General features: G+C 38.8%; 1 protein-coding gene across 8 annotated transcripts; it reads left to right on the forward strand.

The window, feature by feature from the left end:
• Positions 1-5,584: 5,584 nt before the first annotated feature.
• On the forward strand, positions 5,585-19,708 carry LOC105044914 (mediator of RNA polymerase II transcription subunit 27). Of its 8 annotated transcripts, none has more exons than XM_010923006.4 (9): positions 5,585-5,892; positions 7,193-7,500; positions 10,639-10,804; positions 12,734-13,208; positions 15,542-15,601; positions 15,810-15,878; positions 16,314-16,357; positions 16,438-16,710; positions 17,603-18,005. In XM_010923006.4, exons 2-8 carry the CDS (start codon positions 7,218-7,220, stop codon positions 16,616-16,618), a joined length of 1,278 nt encoding a protein of 425 aa, XP_010921308.1. In that variant the 5' UTR covers positions 5,585-5,892; positions 7,193-7,217; the 3' UTR covers positions 16,619-16,710; positions 17,603-18,005. The 8 variants fall into 8 exon arrangements, with proteins under 8 accessions (XP_010921308.1, XP_010921309.1, XP_010921306.1 ...); XM_010923007.4 differs by lacking the exon at positions 17,603-18,005 and adding an exon at positions 19,335-19,708 and having other exon boundaries at positions 5,586-5,892; positions 7,168-7,500; XM_010923004.4 differs by lacking the exon at positions 17,603-18,005 and adding an exon at positions 19,344-19,708 and having other exon boundaries at positions 5,586-5,892; positions 7,168-7,500.
• The last annotated feature ends 848 nt before the right edge of the window (positions 19,709-20,556 follow it).

Raw genomic sequence — 20,556 nt, forward strand, 5'->3', positions numbered from 1 at the left:
TAATGTCCTCCTGCACCCCGCTATCAATGCTCACCCTAACAGTCCCTTGTGCGACCCTTGCCCTTGCCAATCCTCCTCAGCTCCTGAGCTCTTCTTGAGGTTTGTGGGATGACCGCCTTTATCGCTGAAGACCCTGTCTTGCTCCTTTGTACCATCTTGGAGAATGTTGTAGGCATCCTTCTACTCGATAACCGCATCAACTGTTGTCTTGGACTTTTTTGGAGAGCTCGCAACGTTCCAACATCAGCACTCGCTGCAACCGTATCCCTCTCCACCCATGAAGCCACCTCTGTCCGGTGCTCCACCTAAAACCGAAGTCCCCTTGATGCCGTAGAAGTCCTCGACTCTGTAACTAAGTCCCTCGAGGCCAACTATCCAATGCTGTCCTGCTAGGTCTGCCACTATATCTCGAACACCGTCGCTACCCCTTCGAACCCTCTGCACTCTGCAGACCCCTTTGAAGTCATCTCAGATACACTGCATCCCATGGACTCCTCTGAAACTACTAAGAGCTCATCCTACCCTTCTGATTCAGTGATTGATCCTATGAAATTTGAGTTGATCTTTTCTCCTCCTTTCTTCCTAAACGAATACTCCTTCTCAAAATATCCTGCTACACTACATCTGTAGCACTTCCTAGCCTCCTTGCTGCCTACCTGCTGAGACTGTCTCCATCCCACCTGTCCATCCTTCTTCTATCTTTTTTTGGACTGCTCTGATACCACAAGACCTTCCGAGAAGATCTCCCTCCTTATCATCCATTCTCACTGCTCATTGAATCTTAGCACTAATACGATCTTCTCGTACACTAGCATCTCCTTACCATACAGCAGCGTAGTCACCAACGGATCAAAACTCTCGAGAAGCGAACACAATAGCAACAAACTTTTATCCTCCTCTTCAAGTTCGACCCCAATATTGAGCAAATCCATGCTCATCCGGTCGAACCACTGAATATATCCCACAACATCCTCACCTTCCTACATCCGGAGGCTATACAGTTACTTCTTCAGCACCAACTTATTGCACATATTTTTTCTTATATGCAACTGATATAATGTCAACCATAAATTCTGAGGTGATTTCTCTTCCAACACACCATAAAGCACCTTATCCGCCAAACAAGCGCTAATCATGAAGCATGCCCTTTTCTCTGAGAATGCTTGCTGCTTGTCATCAATCTTCTCTGGCCTATCCTCCAAGGCCGAATCCAATCCCATCTATACCAACAGATCCTCCATCCTCACATTCCATATGGTAAAATTCCTATTTCTGTCAAACTTCTCAAATTTTATTTTCATCCCGCTGCTCTCCATGACCAAAAACCCAATCAAACACAGCACATAAGATGGATCCGAGAATTACCTGACTAGGGGATTGTGAACAACAGCCTCCAGATCTCTTCTTTCCTCACAAAATCTCGAAGAAAGCCCTAGACCTGATCCTCCTGCTATTTTTCTACTGCAAACACCTCCTTGATCTTCTCTTCTTCCTCCTCCATGCTCAATTGAGCTCTAATACCAATTATTGTAATCTGGTACCTCTCTGATACCAGCAGTTGATTGATATCTTACGTGGAACCTGGATGTTAATCTAGAAAAATAGAGAAGAGATCAAGAGAACGCGGAAGCCCTAGATTGGAATGTGGATGAGAACATGAGAGAGAGAGAAGAGGCGGTTAGAGAATTTAGGAGAAAAAGCTCTGTATTGATTCCTCTATTTGTCAACCCTTAGAGTTTATAATATACATATATATATATATACCTGTGTACATGGACTAAATTTCGAGTCCAAAAAACTTCCTAGGCTAACCCAATATATAAAAGTACTTACCGAGCCCTTGTCTTACATACTTTCATCCCTTGGACTTGTTTTTCAGTCCAAACCCTTGATTAGCCATCCTTAGAACTCATAAATCTAAGCCTCAAGCCCTAGGATCAATGACCAATCCTAGCCTAAATACAAAATTCATGTACTGCTATTCTCGCAACTGGAGTCGACTCCATCAGGACTTGAGTCGACTCTCCAATGCTTTGAGTCGACTCGACTGAACCCCGAGTCAACTCAACTGTGTGCCAGCAACGTGCCACTGAAATTTACTCTCTGTTTGTCTGGTCGAGTCAGCTCTCTCACAATCTAAGCCGACTCGATCCTAATCCAAGTCAATTCATTTGAAGCTCGAGTCGACTCCTTTGCTAGCAGAAGCAGATCTTAAGCCTTTTCTCTTGGTTTCTCGCTCCATCTTATGTCTCTAGATATTCGAAGCTCCAACCAAGCCCATCGAAATCCTCGTTACTGAACCTCAAGTCCGTAGAAGCTGTACACCACCTCCACCCTAAGACAACTTCCATCCTATTTCTAGGACCCAAACCCGATCTTAGACACCTAGAGCCACGAACCCCGGCTCCTCCCATAGCCTCCCAAAGCTTGGGAGCACCACACAAATCTTACATAATAGTAAAGCAATACATATCTATTGGAGCTGATATTCTGTGTTGACATATCAGACCATGGGCTAATCTCTCAATGCGCCACGTGTCTTCTAAAAATATGGGAGCACAGGCTTGTGATACGTGGTGTTGCACGATACGACAATCAAATAAACTTGACCCTCCTCGTAGGAGAAAGGATGGAGGGAAGAGGAAAGGAGCAGCTTTTAGGAAGAAAAGAGCGAGCAAGAGAGAGACAATGGAGGGAGAGGGTGATGGCGGTTGGAGAGAGGAGGTAGAGGAGGAACCATGTGATGCGCAGGTGGTGATGGAGCTCCTCCCATCGATGGGTGTGGGAGAAGGAGAGTACGAGCTCTGGGTGGTCCATCAGTACTTCTTGGAGCTGGGCTACTGCTATATCATCGACGTGCTCTCCAATGCCTAATTGGGAATGGAAAAAGAAGAAAGATTATAGGGTCGATCGTCTCCTCTTATCCTCCCATTCGGGCTTTCATGAATATGCTGGCGGCCTCATTGGATAAAAATGGCCGGACCTCCATCCTACCAGTGCCACCCACGCTAAGCCATCGGCAACCACAAAAAAAATAAAAAAAAAAAGATGAAGAACAGGTGGGAGGAGAGGAAAGAACTGTCAGATCCCGGTAAAATCGATGATTTTGCTCTCTCTCTCACAATAGTGGCTTAAAGGGTCTATCGTCCTCGATGCAATCGGTGGCCTGTCAATCAAGCTCTTTCGATAGTCCTCAACTGAGATTTAGAGGGGAGGAGTATCAGTTTTGGGCTCCTCCTTTTCCGTCAATCTCCCATCAAGAACAATCGCTCGTCATCGGCTCATAGGTGGTCATGATGGTGATCTCAGGCTGGCTGTCGATGATTGAGGACGGCCCCAAGCCTCATCGGCAGTAGATTTAGGAGGTTCATTGCTAGCCAAAAGGGTGTTTTGGGTGGTAATCGAGAAAGAAAGGAGGAAGAAGATGGATGGGGTTTTGGGTTTGGATTTTGGGTTTTGACACGGATCTATTAAGTACAAACCCACTAGCCCCTTAAGGCTAAATCAAGTTATCTATATCTATATCTATCTACATAATCTATATTTATATAATAATTGTAAAGCAATAGATATGTATTAAAGATGGTATTTCATATTGACACCTAAGATTATAGTATAATCTCACGTAACGCCACATATCATTTTTAATATATTTTATTTTTTTTTCATTTGGTCTTCTCTTTCTTCGAATCTCTCTCGAGTTGCTTCATTCCTCCCCCAATTCCTCCGTAGACTTCGAGCTTGGAGGCTTCGAGCGGTTGGAGCGAATGTATTCCAAATCCTCCTTTCATCCTTCCGAACACCTTTAACCAAATCATTGGAACGTCTAGCGGCTCTTCGATTTTCACTATCCCTTTCCTCTCAAAATCCTAGCTCCCATGGCGGCCCTCCTCTCCTCCCAGTCCCAATGCCATATCTACTCTGCCGCCTGAGATCCTCCGTATCAGGCAAGCGAAGCTACTTCGATAGGTACTGGAGGTAGGAAGAGGGGAGGAACAGGGGATGCCGGCTAATTTGTGGATGTTCGATAGCCATCGGAGGTAGGAAGAAGGGAGGAATAGGGGACATCGGCCGATGTGTGGGTGTTGGAGTGCACCATCATGGAAATGGCCAATGGGCGCGCGCCATGGCCGAAAATTTTTAATCCGATCATCACTCTCCACCATATTGCCTTCTCCACTGACGTGACAGAGCTATCCAGCTGGATCTCCGACGAGAGGAAGGACTTCTTGGACAAATGCTTAAGAAAAGATCCCAATGAGTGGTGGTCGGTGGAGCTGCTTCTCAAGCATTCATTCGTGGCATCATCAGCAAATTGCCTCTCGAACTCGAATTCTACTCACAAATGGATTTCTCCCAAGAGCACTCTCAATCAGGCCTTCTAGGAATCAATATCAGACAAAGAAAAAGAAGAGGAGGTCGACAAACTCAAAAACCCATCAAATGATCCATCATAGAGAATTCAACTTCTCACCGTTGTCGGCAACATTGACGATCCTGATTAGACATGGGATGATAGTTGGATGACCATTAGAATAGACGGCAAGAATGCGATATTATTACCTAGGTAGAGGAAGATAAGGTTCAGATTTCGACAGAAGAGAGCCCACGATCGATGGTGGCTTACCAATGAATTCGTCGGTCGTTACGAGTGGCCAAATTCTCATGACTAGCAGCAGTGGTGGAAGCGACAGTGAAGAATTCATGTTAAGCAATAATCACATAGGTGGAGAGAAGGATTATCTCTCCCGTTCACATAATCGAGTCACCTATCGAGATAGTTCAAATTAGTTTTAAATTTATAAAATGAGATTCAAAAAATATATAATAATATATTTATTAATACAGATATAAATATAATATAAAATATAATATTATATTAATATATTAATATAACTACCATATTAATAGTAATAAAAATATTATATTAGTATACATATTAATATGATATTAAATATAATAAATATTAATTTCAGTCTGAAAGATATTGTTGTCTTCAAATTTCAGCTTAAAATCAGTGCTCTGGATAATCTTAGATATCCGACCTAGAGGATGGACATTCCATCATTGGGTTAAACCTGATAATCAGATTTATTTCTATATTTTTTTTATTTTATTGATTTTAATTTTTTTCATATTTTCTTTATTTTTATTGATTTTTTAATATTTTTTTATTTTTTCTATAATTTTGTGTTGGATTTTTTTTTTTCTATTTTTTCGTTTTAAACACAATGCCTACTGTATTTCAAACATCATAAATTATTAATTTTTAGATAATTTTACTGTTCTAATTTATTTTGCTCTAAATTATTATTTTAAATATTTAATATATTTTTTTATTTTTTAATTAAATTATAAATAAATTATTATATTTATAATTTATTTTATATTGAAATTTATTATTATGATGATTATTTTTTTATATTTATAAAATTAATTAATAGATTCGGATATCGTCCGATTACTGTGCTAGTTTAGGTCCCACTGTCCAAATAATTAGAGCATTAGGTGGATTTAAAATTAATTAACTACATGCAGATTTTTGTATTTTCCACGCCAAAGGTCGAGCCCTGGAGTTTTTATTTTTCCAACAGCGGCAGCTCGTTTTTATTTTTCCTCTTAACCCTTCCCGAACCCTCGCGGACGCCCACCTCCTTCGCTCTCCTCGCCGTCACCTCTCGCCGGTCTCCGCCGTCTCCTTCCTCTCCATCATCACCGGCGTCGTTCTTCCCCCTCCAATCTCCCTCAGGTGCTTTCCTTCCCACAGATCTCCGAAAAAGAGAGGACGCCGACCTCCTCCCTGCTTTCCTCGCCACCATCTCCCTCCGGTCTCCGCCGTCGCCTTCCTCTCCATCGTCACCGGCGTCGGCCTTCCCTGTCGATCTCCCTCAGGTACTTTGCTTTCCACAGATCTCCGAAAAAGAGAGAAATGAAAAGAAAAAGAAGGGAAAAGGAAAAAATTGATCAATCTATAGGGGAGAAGGTCTTGTCTTTTAATTTTTCCACTTTCCTTTGTTTTCATTGGTTTTTCCTATGTTTCCTGGTTTTTCCTCTGCTTTTTCCATTCTCAGGAGTCTTAATTGGGTGGGAGGATCGGAGCGGCCGAATAGGGAAGTTTAGATCCGTTCTGGCGGAATAGGGAAGTTTAGACAATGGCTCTGGTTCTTCCTTTTCGAAGAATTTGTCCAATTAGACAAGAGTAGACGGGGTAGAAATGTTACATTGTCTGGATAAGAATTTAAGTTGTGATTAATTAAAGCTTTCATTTACTCACGCATACACACTTTGTATGAAGTATAACTTACATAATTCTTTAAACATAGTCAATTTTTTATTTTCTAGAAAAGCAAAAACTATGAATCTAAGGACAAAGATACATGGCGGTGAGATATTGAAAAAAATTGAAAAAATTTATATGTAAAAATTTATAGTTTAAATCAGCAAATTTTTTATTAGCAATCTCTTTGTTTGCTATATAATCATTATAATTATAATTGTATATATAAATATTGTTACATTAAATTATCATAAATAGGATGTAATGCTTCAATAGAAACTTGGTGGCCATGAAGAACATTTGAAAAAATTAGACAGATCCTTACTCAGAGTTCTAGCTCTTATATTAGTGACAATAGAATAATTATATAGTTAATGTGTAGAATATGTAAAATAAAAAATTAAAATAATTTTAAATTATTTAGTTATTTCCATACCAGATTTATGTCAAAGGACCATAGAATAATTCTATGATCGCTACATAAAAAATTGTAGAGAAAATTAACTTGGAGTCCTACACCAGCCATTTAGGTGTATGAAATTTAGATACTATATCCCAAAAATGGTTTGCAATACTTATACAAAATACAAGTTTTATGCAAATTTGATCAGAATTGACTAATTATATTGGGTGTATTTGATGTTGCTTCCGTTTTATAAAAAGAGGAGGCGCCAAAAGTTAAATTTTTTTTAGTTTCTTCTAAAAATATTTTCTATTTTATTTTTTTGTAAATGTTCTTTCGTATAATATCACCAATTGAAGGTTTTTCTGAAAAATGCTTTCTCCTTTAAAGCGACGAAAGCATTTTAAATAAATCTAGATATAATCTCGACAGAAGAATTGCCGACTTCACTAGTTTTATATACATATGCGCCCTCTTTCTAATATAGGAAATGCGCTAGTTGCTTTTGCTAGCCTCGACGCGGAGGGGAGAGAGGGGATGCAGCAACCCCACGTGGCGGTATCCGGTGCCACTCCGCCCCAGGATCCACCGGACTCTAGTGGTGCCACCACGGAAGCTCCTCCAAAGCAGGTGGCTCTAGCCATGGACCGACTGGCTCGCGCCGCCCGCCTCATCGCAGACATCCGGCTAGGGGCAGATCACCTCCTGGAGGCACTCTTCTTGGCCACAAACACCCCCCACCACTCCAACAAGACCATTGAGCTCATTCGCAAAGAAGAGGCCTCCATGCGCCAGCACTTCCAAGATCTCCGAGCACTCGGTAATCTCCTTTCTCACTTATCTCGTCGATTTCCTCCAATCCTTCTATTTCTAGGGTTCGGGTTTTTCAAATCTTTTGTGGCTTTTCAACTGATTCTTTGAGATGGAGCGAGAAATAGATGTAGAATTGAGTTCAGGGGTTGATAGTGGCACTGCTACAACTTTGAAACTTGACCTCTTTCTTGAATATAAGCAGCGAGGTTCATTTCATTTTGGAGGTAGTGGAGCTGTTACCCTCAGAGTCTTCGTAGGACAAGCATTGTTATTTCTTGTGTTTCTGCATCTAATACGAGCTCTTTTGTATCCATGAATTCCAGTTGGGAGTGGTAACTTTCAGAAACTGTTAACAGAATAAATATTTTTGATAGGAATAGGAATAGGAATATAAGGCATTGTGGATCTGATGTTGCACTTTGTCACTTGATGCTCAAGCTTTACTTTTCGGAAAATTAAATAGTGTCACTTTGCTAAACCTTGATTTTTTTCCTGCTTCAGTCAGTGGCCAATAGCTGTCAGCAAGGTTTTGTCGCAGATGAGGTATTGGTTGGTATTGTCAGTGGGCAACCTTTGAGTCAATATGTTTGATCATTGGATCTTATTATCTCTATGCTAATGTAATCTGATGTGTCTGAGATATCAACGATTGTGATATTGCAACATAGCCTGAGATTCTCCATTCTTCTTTTACCACTACAAATGGCTCTTTTGACATATGAATATGAAAATCGATGCCTTGAAATAGTTATTAATATTGATTTTACGATATCTACTGCAAGATCAAGATGTCAGTTCTTATATGTTATCCGAAATCTCAATGCTTTCCATAAATTCCCCACATTCCATCATGGTAGGTATGAAGATAAACGAAGATCTCAGTTCATCTCAATAACAGTCAGCCTGATGCTGTTATCTTAGCACCATTAAACTGTTTTTTGTCAGTTCCAAACTATGTAGTGTTGTCAAAAGATATGAGTTTCATAGCTTTCAACAAATCTTATGAAATTTATGTCGAGTGGCAAATTGTCATTTGACATTTCCTTAGAATAGGAGCATTTAAGTGATTGAGATTGTCAAGGAGCAAGGAATCCAAATTATGGCACAGATATTGTAATGAATTGGCAGGATAATGTTGCATAATTTCCAATATCCAGTTTTGGTTGGTTACTTTATGATTGGGAATCAAGGCTTTCCAAATGAGTGCATGGTTTACATTTTTAAAAACGTACATATGATGAAATGGATAATCGTACCATTTATCTTAGTTGCTGAATTTGAGAGCAGATGTGGGTGCAGAGAAGCAGATAACTTAGAAACACTTTTAGCGATAAAGTGCTTAGAAAGTGATTGCAGATTGAAGATTTTGGGAAGATATCTTGAGCATATATATTACCCTGAGCAGAATATTCCAGCTCTTAAGTGCTGTACGGTAGGGTATGCTTGTATCTGCATAATATATTAGGTATACTAGCCTTTAGCTAAGAAGATCCAATAAATCCTTTTAGTATGTATCCTTTAGCAAAAAAAAGCACTGTGATATGACATTTGAGTGAAAGAAAGCCTTGCTGACCTTATAGTGTTGGTGAATGAAAGGACAATCAAAATCTCAATTTGCATGATCTTGCTATTATATTTGAAATGGGTCAAACGTGACCAGCCCTTGAAAAGGAATAGGTTATCTCGTATTTGGTTAAATTTAATGCGGAATTTGTGGTGACTTTTACACAAGATTGAACCTTGCTGACATAAAATTGCAGGAGGTTGTATCTAGAAACCTGAACAATGTTCCGCACTGCCTTTCAGGTGGTGATGTACCTGTTATCTATAGAAAATAAAATTTCAAGATGTTCATATTCCAACTCTTTTACCAATACAGTTATGCAGCATTCACACTTCTACATAGAGGCAAACACTAAAAATGAAGTGCAAAAGGGGCAACTGAGAAATTCTGATTTTCCTTTATTGGTATCATCATGTGCCTTTTCGTCTGCTTAATCCCAAGTGTTGCTTGTGCAAACCTGTGTATGCATTTATAGTTTTAGTTGATTATATTTTGATCTCAGTGCATCTTTGGAATTTATAGGCACTAAAACGTCTTGAATGTCTGATTGCAATCTGAGCTGGTTTCAGATTGGAAGAGCTTCTCCAATAGATGAGCAGATAAGACATGGCAATTTAGTAGCTATGTTCTCTTAAAAATCATTTTGAAATCTGTGTGGAGGAAAGTGAATATTCATAGAAATATGGAGTAATGTTCTTCCCCCACATTTTTCACCTTTTCTTCATATCTTTCCTTCCTTTTTTCCCCTTAACCATGCACCTACTAGCCACGCAATATTCGCCATTGCTTTCCCCAGCTTCTGATACCTCTTCTTCCCTATCTTGACTTCAGTCCCCATCCCTTTACTCACCATTACTGAGTCCCAGAATCAGCTTACAGTGGGTGTCGAGGAGCTTGTTTACCTGGCAGTTGGATATCCCTCTTTTGAAGAGGTAGGCTGGGTTGGCAGAGACTGTCCTTGACTACCAAGGGCCTAAGGATCCTTCCACAAAATTCATTCCCAAAACTTAATTTCCTTCCCACTAAAATGAATTTCAGGGACCAGTGAAGTTTACTAGCCTTTTTAACCCTATCCAACTGTGCTTAATCATTGTGCTATTGTCCTATGACCCTCAACCTGGGCTACAAAGTTCACTGTTGATAAGGAAAATATTGTACTTGATTGAGCTGGGTGTGAAGGGAGTGATAGTGGAGCTAAGAGTTTAGAAGGCAGAATCCAAGAAAAGAAGGAAGAAAGCCGCTCACGGTGTTCTTCTTCGTAATTTATGATTTCCCTGCAGAAACTAACAAGTCAGAATATTTGACCTCCTCCAATTCCTTCTGAATAGCACTGGTGGGAAAGATATTAAAGCACTCTAAGGTTACTCATACCAGAAGAATTTCTGTAAAGAATATGCAAGTTAACAAATTTGGCCCTCATTACAGAGCAACTCTTCTTGAATTGCTTGTTTTGTTGAAATGGTCATTTTATGGTCCTCGTTAAAACCATTTACATGATTAGATTCTAAAAATTCTTAAGTATTTCACATATTTGCAATTTAGCCTTTTAAAATTCTCTCTCTTTTTTTTTTTTCTTGTTAGGAAAACAATTGGAAGATTCGGGAGTGTTAAATGGGTCTCTTAAATCACGAGGTAATTCTTGGGGTTTGCACATGCCCCTTGTTTGCCCAGATGGCGCTGTTGTTGCATATGCTTGGAAACGTCAACTTGCTGGACAAGCAGGTGCATCTGCTGTTGACAGAACCAGGTAGGCTCAGTTAATCTTGTAAGCAGCTGCTGGTGAAAGCTGCTTAAACTCTAGGAGACTAGTACTTTTCTCTGTTACGCATGAGAATGTTCCACTCTGAAACTGTTGTGTCAATGATTATCACTGTACTTTCATTCCATATGGCAATGGCCTGACAGATGTAATTTTATGTTGTCTAAAAAAATTGACTAGGAACTTAAATTTGAAGAGAGGGAATGTGACATTTTCTCTGTAGTTGTAGCTAACCGATTTTATTTGCTTCATTCAGTAGTCATTTCCTGTTTGATAATTTTGTTTCTATTGTCCAATATCTAATGTTCACAAGGTCTTTTTGTCTCTTGCTCCTCTCGTTCTTGGCTTCTTGCTGTCCCTTCTATGCATGTGTCTTTAACCGAAAAGTTAGCCCTGATCTGAATGGTCAATAACATTCAAGCTTCCTCGGATGGTTGGTTTCAAATTGAGATTTTTTATCAAAACATTGATGTCAAAAGGTGTCAAGCATTCCTGACTTGATAAAAATTGTCTAAAAAAAAATGTCCCACCACTACCAATATTTACAAATTAAGCCCTAAAAGTTGGCTATCACTTCCAAAGGAAAAGTTTTAAACCCTCTATGAAGTACTCAGATATATTAATTTTAGCAAATTAAGCCTCAAACATGGAGGTTTAAAATGGTTACGGTGCAAAAGGTACACATTGACATTGAATGGTCAGCTTAGTGTTATAATGCTAACCATGCCATTTAATGGTATAACCATTATGCATCTTTATGTTGGTAATCTTTTCAGAGGAGTATAACCTTCAAATTAAGGTGCTTTTCTCAGCTAAAATAAGCAATCTGGGTTCTGGAACGAACATTTGCCCATTTCAGCCTTATTGGCACACTATGGCTTGCAATCCTGTCAAACATTTTTTGTTTATCACAGTAGACATATGAGAGATATTAATTGCTTCATTGCCACAGCCTCAACTGAATTTGTGTTCTAGAACCAGTACACCATTTCTTTCATTGAACTGCTTGTCTTAATTCTTACAGGTCTCTTTCTTTCACAGACCAAATAGATTACAAAGTTCATTTCTTTTTCCAACACTTTTACCTGAATTTCTTGATGGTGGCTTCCAGCCCTATAGCATTCAAATGATCATATTTTTTTCATATTTGGTTCTTTCTTTTATATATCATTCAACGATTATATCATTTTATAGCTTGACCTTTTGTGGTAATTGACTGTTTTTTACATCAAAAAGACTATCATCTTGAGATAAACAGTTTCTTCTAAACTTCTTAAATTACTGTGCTATATAATTCTGATTGGTTAAGCAACCCAAATGGTTGTCAGTCCTTCAGTAACTAATGCCATGAAGCCTTATCCTTTTCATGTCATTCTTCTTACAGCCAACCTGGGCCACATTTTTGTATCTAGGCTTAGTATGAGCAATTTATGTGCACTATTGCCATGATCAAATCTGTATTGTTGCTCCAAAGAAAGATGATGACTTGTATAATGGATTGTTGAAAGCCTTCTTAGCATTAAATTGTTACATCTGGACTAGTTACTAAGGTACTTGTAAGCTGAACTATTGGTTATGCCAAGAAAAATGTTAATATTTTGAGCATACTTCATACTTTGTACGTAGAGGACTTATATATGTTGTTCGATTTATTTTTAAATGTGGGAATACTCCTGCATAATTATTCATGCAGAATACTCAGTATGGCTTTTAGAGCAATACTCTGAGTATCTTAGGATTCAAAACTGACTTGATAATCCTTTAGCAAAGGTACAGGCCTCTGAAAGAACTCCAGGAGATTGCAATGCATTGGTTTCTTTATTGCTTCACACAATTAAATAGCAAGAGAAAGAGTAAAATTTGGAACTCATGAAACTGATCTTATTTATATTCTTGTTTTATACTTATGATTTCTAGGTTGGCCCTCAAGGCATTTACTGACCAGAAGAGGCGGTTTTTCCCTCACCTGGAAGATGAACCATTTGGCCATTCTCATGATGGAGAGTTTGGGGTTGCAAAGAAACAAAGGACTTCCCAAGGATTGGTGACAAGTCACATAGAAGAGCTTAATGAAGTAAAAACTTTGTCTGATATACTTACGGATCTGGAAAATAAGGTACCCAACATGAAAATCTTCACATATCAGCGCCTAGATTGGTTGAAAAGAGCATCCTTGTTGTCGTCTTCTGCAAACGAAAATCCAGTGGATCCATCCAAGGAACAGAGCATGCATAATCCAAACAAACTAAGATCAGGTTCGGTTAATGCTGTTGCTGTGGATAAGGTTGCTGTCATTGAGTTGTTAGTGCCTTCTGTTTTCAGAGCTGTGGTATCACTGCATTCAGCAGGATCTATAAACCCTGATGCAGTGGCATTTTTTTCTCCTGATGAGGTACTTGTTTTCCGCCGGCCTTTGCTCATTATCTTGCAATTCAATTTCTGGTTATCATCATTAGGATTATGTGCCTTTATATCTTGTTTGGTTATTAGAGCATATGCAGTGGCATTTTTCTCTCCTGATGAGGTACTTGTTTTTCACAGGCCTTTCCTCATTATCTTGGCAATCAAATTTCTGGTTATCATCATTAGGATTATTTGCCTTTATATCTTGTTTGGTTATTAGAGCATTGTCTTCGGTCTTAACCAAGTTGGGCTACTATCTGTAGTTTATATTGTTACAGGCAATGATTTTAAGTCCCGGCAGGATGGGGGCTGTCCTGGCCATCCCATCCCGTTCCTTTGAGTTTCCGGCACTAGGGATGGGTACAGACCCCGAAATGCTTGTCCGGCCCCCATCCCGGCTATCTCGTCTTCATCCCAACCGGAACAGGTGTCGGTATGGCCGTCCCAATCGTGCCCTAGTTTTGACTTTCGTTGCCGGATGCCGATGATGAGGGAGAACGGCCCATTTGTCGCCAGGAAGGGGAGAAGAATGAAGGAGAAGATTGTGCTAACCTTCTCGGCTTCTCTTTTTTCCTCTGGTGCATCAGTGTTGGCATTGTCGTTGGAGGGAGAATGGCCTTCTCCCTTTCATTTTGGTTTTCTGATAGAAGAGCCAGAGCACGTCGAAGCGAGAACAACTCGGGATAGAGAAGGGAGGAGAGAGAGTAGAGAGGAGGGAGGCCGTTTTGAGTTTCCGAGGAGAAGCCAAGCCAACCAAGACGGAGGAGGGAGGAGGGAGGAGAGAGGAGCGAAGGGGAAGGAAAGAGGGCTTAGCCGCTTGGAGCGGAGAGGAAGGAAAGAGGCATCCCGTTCAAGCGTGATGTCTCTCGCGCGTGGCCATTTTGAGGCCGTTCGATCATCACACATAGATAGATAGCGGTCCGATTGCACCTGGTGCATGCGGCCTTCCTGCAGCCAGACAGCGAGCGTGACATAAAGCCTGTGTCCGTGAATGACTTTTGGTCTTCGTGCCTAGTAAAATACTCCGTTATTTAAAAAAAGAAAGAAATTGCTTTTGCAATGGGACATCAACGTACATCAATGTACAAAGCAGAGAGTTAAAAAAGAGATCATTGGGAATCATCTTGTCGGACAATTTCACATGACCGTCATGTGAAAGAGTTAAAAAAAATGATGGGACTCTCGCATGGCCAACACTCGACATCATTTGCAACATTCATGCGTGGCCAGGAGCTACTTTGGCTGGGATTGTTATTCTATAAATTTCATTAAATCAGGCAAATAATATTCAGTGCCTTACCTTAGAAGTGGAGGAAAGGAAGAAGACTTAGATGTTTATGAACATCATAGACATTCCATCTGGAATTAGTAGTAAATTTAATATATTTATCTTAAATTGATAAATCTATTTTGTGTAACATTTAAATTATTAGCATAGTTATATTTTGATATAGAAATGACTAAGCTTAAGTACTATGGATTGCAACTTTTTATCAAACTTCGATATTTTTACTTTATCAAGTAATCGTGCATGCATCAATTATGAGAGATCATTGCTTTGTAATCAAGAAAGGATCTTCAATCACCAGGAAGATCATAATACATCATAGTGTTAGTATTGAATAGAACCGATCTATTATAAATATATTACTTTTGAAGTTCAAATATGTTTAAACAATAAATAGAACAGTAAACTTCAAAATAAATTCAAAAAAAATTATATATATATATATATATATATATATATATATATATATATATATAGGTGTCCCAAGTGCGTATTGGGACATCCGACCGAGATGGCCTTCGGGCTGGGGCGGGGCACGGGGCATCCTATTTCAGACAAAATCTGGGACATCTTCATCTCATGGGATTTAAAACTTTGGTTACAGGCTTCATATCATGTTTGTGCAAAAAATTAATAGTTTTATTTTAAGAACAACAAATATTTTGGGTGTGTTCATGATCTTATGTGGTGAAGTTTTCTGTTTTCTTTTTTCCTTTTCTTTCAAACCTTGTGTCCATTGCTATGCTGCAGTCTGATCTTTTCAGTTGCATACTTTAATTGTTTGATTATTTATAAAGTTCATTTTATCAGCCCATATGCACATGCATGTATATGCTTCAATTTGGTAGCTCTTTTCTTTTATTGTTTATTCATTATCATTGCATATATGCACTCATGTGCATGAGAGAGAGAGAGAGAGAGTCATCTCTGTAGTAGATATTATGCTTAACCTATGCTTGTTAGCTCATGCATCCTAAATTCACACAGCAAGTTAATTTGCTAAACATTTAGTTGCTGACCAGTGCCTTTTTTAGGGAGGCAACTATGTTCATTCGAGAGGTTTATCAGTTCATTACATATTTAGACGTGTAACGGTAAATGATTCTAACTTCTAGTCTTCCTCTATATTTCTGTTTATTATTCATCTGCTCCATGAGGCTGTTTCTGCTTGATGTTAAATTGAGGTAAAGTGAAAATAGGGGCATGACTCCCATTTTGATTTCCTTTCTTTTAACTTTCTCAACATATTGAACATGGTATATTGAGAACTTTGTTTACAGTCTATTCATCTTTATTCTGCAGGAACATGCTGACAAGGCATTGCAGTATTTTCTTAGTGTGGATGCTAATACATCACTTTCTCTACTTCTGGTACTTCTACTTCCACCATCATATGCAAACACCTCTCTCTCTTTATAAAAGCAATGTCCAGTTTAACAGAATAAAATTGTGGTTTTTTGACATGCTTGTGTCATGAAAATAATTGTATTCATGTCTTCCCTTTTCACTAGCTTATTACCTTTTGGGTATTTAGAGTGTGTGACATGTAACTCTTTGTTACTAATGGCATAGAAGGATTCGTAAAGCTGAGACATATAATTAGCATCAGGCCTGTTGCTATTGGTCATGTTAATTCTGTGTAGATCACACTGACACCAGTTTTATTTTGTTACTAATTGTTAATTCTGCGTACAAGGATTCATAAAACTGAGACATGATTAGCATCAGGCCTGTTGCTATTGGTCATGTTAATTCTATGTAGATCATGCTGATATCAGTTTTATTGAACTTTTACATTTTTTGCAGCATTGGATCTACAGTTATCAAACACTATTTACAAAGGTTTGCAGGTAAGAAAATTGTCTTTTTAGGACATGATGTATGTATATGCTGCTATCTAGTTTAAAACCTACATTGTTTTTATATGCAGTAAATGTGGGCATCTTCTGATGATGGATAAATCTTTAGCATTGCTCTTGCCTCCTGTTCGCCGTCCCTACCGGCAAACTTGCACAACCAACTTTAACCAATCCCAATTGACACCATCAGCTAAGGTCCAGAATGTAGATCTTAACAGTGCATATCATATTGGGTGTTCAGATGAAGTCTAATGAAGCTTGTGTCTTTATCTCAACTTGTTATCTCATCTCCATGGTGGACTACATTTGTAGTTACGGAGGGCAGTATATTTTCTAACCAAATGGTAAGAACCCTTTTAACGACCTCTAATATCAAATTAAATGCATTTGGAGCTTTTGTGTAGCTCATATAAATCAAATATGGTTCAAAGTTCTCTTTTCTCCTGCTGTTACTGCTTATAATCTGCCATTATTTGATTCTTCAATCAGTTGTATAACTTTGCAATTTGGTCGCTTGACAATTCATTTGCTCATGTATGTGTGCTTTTGTTTTAGGTCACTTCAAATTTAGTTTATTTTGTTTTGTTCATGACAGCTTGAAATAATATGCTTCCTGAAATCTGGTAAGGGCAGATGAGTGTTAAAAAAAATGAGCACTTTCATGGTGCTGTCCTTGTAGACTAATAGAAAATCATCTATTTGTAGCATATTAAAAATCTTCCGTGTCCAATCCAGTTAGAGGATTGGCAGCCAACTTTGCTTGCAGTTGTTTTCTTGTGGTTTTGACTTGTGACTCATGGTTGAAGAAGCTAACGGTGAGCTATGCACTAGTATGAGGATATGATTGGTGGTTACAATTGTTTTCCCCTTAGGCTTCATCTTAATGCAAAGGATTTAGGAACCCATTGAACAGTGATTTTTGTATGCATAATGGAATGGTAGGAAAAGACAGCTAGATGCCTGATATACTTGAGCAAACACAAATTTCCTGCATGCTTCATTATGGCTTGATGTTGCATGTAAAGTTACACGGACAAGAGGTTTTGTGAATCTGGGATGCAAAAATTTGGTTTATGCATATTTTAATATAAATTCAAAAATAAAAAATAAAAAACATCAAGGCAGACATCTTCTATAATTTTTTTTTTTAAAAAAAAGCTAGCTGTTGTCATGGATATTACAACGTGATTATAAGCACTTTTTCTGGTGCCTTATTCTCAGTTTCTAGTGCTTTAGCATTGATGCAGGAGTTTGCATGTGAGACAATTGATTACTGGGTTTTTGAGGTCGTAGGAGTGCAATGCACGTGTTTCGGGTGCAGTGAAAGGGGAATGTGGAGGGTGCAGTCTGTTGGACCGTTTCTTTAGGAAAAGAGGGCGGAGATTTGAGGGTAAAAGAAATTACAGAGGATTCAAATGGGTGCTGCGCCCCTCATCAGAGGGGGCCAAGTGTGTTAACACCCCCTTGAGTTCCAATTGTACAATAGTAATTATATACAATTGTAATTTGTCATATTATAACTGAGAAAGGGGTTCATTCATCTACTGGTTCATGTTATCTGTATGCCCCTCGCACTTTTGTTTTGTTTAAGTGACGGGCGTTGCTTAAAATTTTAATTGTTGTTTCGACTTTCCTCTTATTTTATTTGTGTTATATACTTGCTAAAGCATCCAGTGATTCACCGAGCTGGCTCGCTTTGTTGCTGGATCAGCCCACAGAGAGAGTGAGCCGAGCTTGACCTCATTGGCTTAACGATAGGCTATGTATAACTGGATTTACAGGAAAGCATTTTAATCCTACAAGTTTGGTTGAAAGGTGAACCATGATATTATACATCCCAATGAATCATTTTAATTTGTTAGCCTTGATATCTCTTGAAGTACCATTCTCGCTTTGAAGATGGCTCAAGAAAATCAACATTAGTCTCCTACTTTTGTCTATTGTATTTTTGTGGCTTTCATTGTAATGGTCACGATCAAGTTACAGACATACCACTATTATTTGTTCTCTGGCACCTCAAGTGTTTTTCAACTGTGGCTGTGGTGTCTGCGCATCTTAGGAGGTGTAATTATTTTCTTTGCTCCATTCCATTCTCCAATAGCTTATGTAGTATGTGTTAGCCAACTTTATATGACAGCTTTCTCAACTTTCTAGTTCTTTTATGGACAACAGTGCTTAGAACATCATCAGTCATTTCTAAGAAATGATGCAAGTCCATGTCAAACACTTGCAGAAACACCTCCCTTTGTTTCAACATGGAACCTCTCCCATTTGGAGGTCTGGTGAAGCCACCGGGCTCAAGCCTAGTTTGCTAGCGACTTTCTAGATGAAAAATAACTAAGATCTGAAGGACTATCTAGATGTTGAGTATGGGGTTATTTATAAGAAATAGGGAAGACCCACCGGCATGCTTGTTTATGGATACTTATGTTGACCTTCAAGTGAAAGCTGGGTTCTGTTCGGAAACCCTAGTTAATTCCTATTCTCCAAATTTAGCAAAAGATGAGTTGATTTGGCGGTGCTATAATTCTGTAATTGACTCCTCTATAAACTTCTGGTTTATTTCGAACAAGATAGCTCGAAGAGTTGTTAGAGCCAACTGCCTAGGAATGTATATCCACGACTACGAGAATAAAAGCCGTCTGTTATCACTGGTGAGGTGGAGCCATATTTCCCTATTCAAACAAAATTTGGGAATTCACTACCTTCATAATATATGGTCATTTTAGAGTCAAGACTAAGTTTTATACCAGAAAAAAGGAGTCTATACTGATTTTTGTACCCAAGAAAAGTCTGTACTAATTCATGTTGAAGAATCTTAGAAATTAATGGTATAGGTAGTAATTTTATGCTACTCTGCAATTGAATTTGTCCTATAGCTTAACAGGTGGAATCAGGTGAGCCACAATTTCTTTTTCACCTAAGAGCAGTCTTTTCATTTATAGGATACTGAATTGAACTCTGACAGAATATGCAGTGTTCAGGTGATGTTGTCGAGAGAATAGTTGGAGATTCTTATGTCGAAGATTTGGTGTCTTCTCAATGCTAGACGTTTGAACAAAGTGCATCTGAAGCCACTTCCGATACTTGTCGAAGCTCACATAAGGTAGATAAAGTTGGAACGGTTGGACTATAGATATACTACAAGTCATTTTTGATGGTTTGAAACTGTGGTTGGTTAGTCTATTGTTTATATATCTTTTTGATCATGAAAGGATAGTCTTTGGTGATTGCAAGATGTGGTTCTGTAACATATGCTCCTTCAGATCATTATCCAAAGGCTTACAATTGATAGTGATGCTCTTTTGGATCATGCATATTTTGTTTATATGCATCATGCTTCGTCATCGCCATCAAAAGAATTCTATGCAAAATACTTGTTTATATCTGTGGTTGAATTGGCGTTGTCATGAATGCTGTCCTACCGGGCAAGGATCCTAGCACTTCCCTTAACCTTAAAATGCATGACGATGTAATAGAAATAGCATCTCCAGAATATCTTTTCAGAATTGCGTGGAACGAGCTTAGCTGCATCAATTTCCGCATCTCCTCATCCTTTTCATTTCGGGGGCTTCATCCTTGTGTATTAGCAATGCTTATGCCATCACCATCCTCTCCATCATTATCATGGTCGTTATCATCGCCACATCTTCATTGTTGTTCAGGCATGCTACATCGGAGTTTCTATTTCTAGTTTGCCAAGTTTCTGAGGAACAGGAAAGGTACGCTTGGCTGATCGCTGGTGATCCTGGCTTTGATGTCTACATCTAATGCATATATTATCATGCAATCATTCCTGAGTAAAATTTAACAATGCCCAATATCATGGCTAATAAAATACAATTATCAGTTCATTTGTATGATGCATGTTAAACAATGGCGTCATTGCTGTCTTCATCATGTCCTTGATACCTCTATTGAATTACTCTTCACCCCTGTAGGCGCCGCATTTGTATTTTAAATTGCATGGCAATTGTGATTTGGCCTTCTGTACAACCGCAAGTGGCCCCCAGGACCACCATCGTCTAAGATTATCAGCTTGTGTCATGCATGGGCAACGTTGATTGGGGTGACTGTTTTATTCTTTCCTTTTATTTTAGACTGATGTGATGAGGATCCAACAACTAAAAAAAAAAAAAAGGGAAAAAGAAAAGAAAAGAAAAGGCTTTAACAGCCCCTAGGAAGCGCAC

This window comes from Elaeis guineensis, chromosome 5, assembly GCF_000442705.2.
Source record: "Elaeis guineensis isolate ETL-2024a chromosome 5, EG11, whole genome shotgun sequence".
Classification (NCBI taxonomy): Eukaryota; Viridiplantae; Streptophyta; class Magnoliopsida; order Arecales; family Arecaceae; genus Elaeis; species Elaeis guineensis.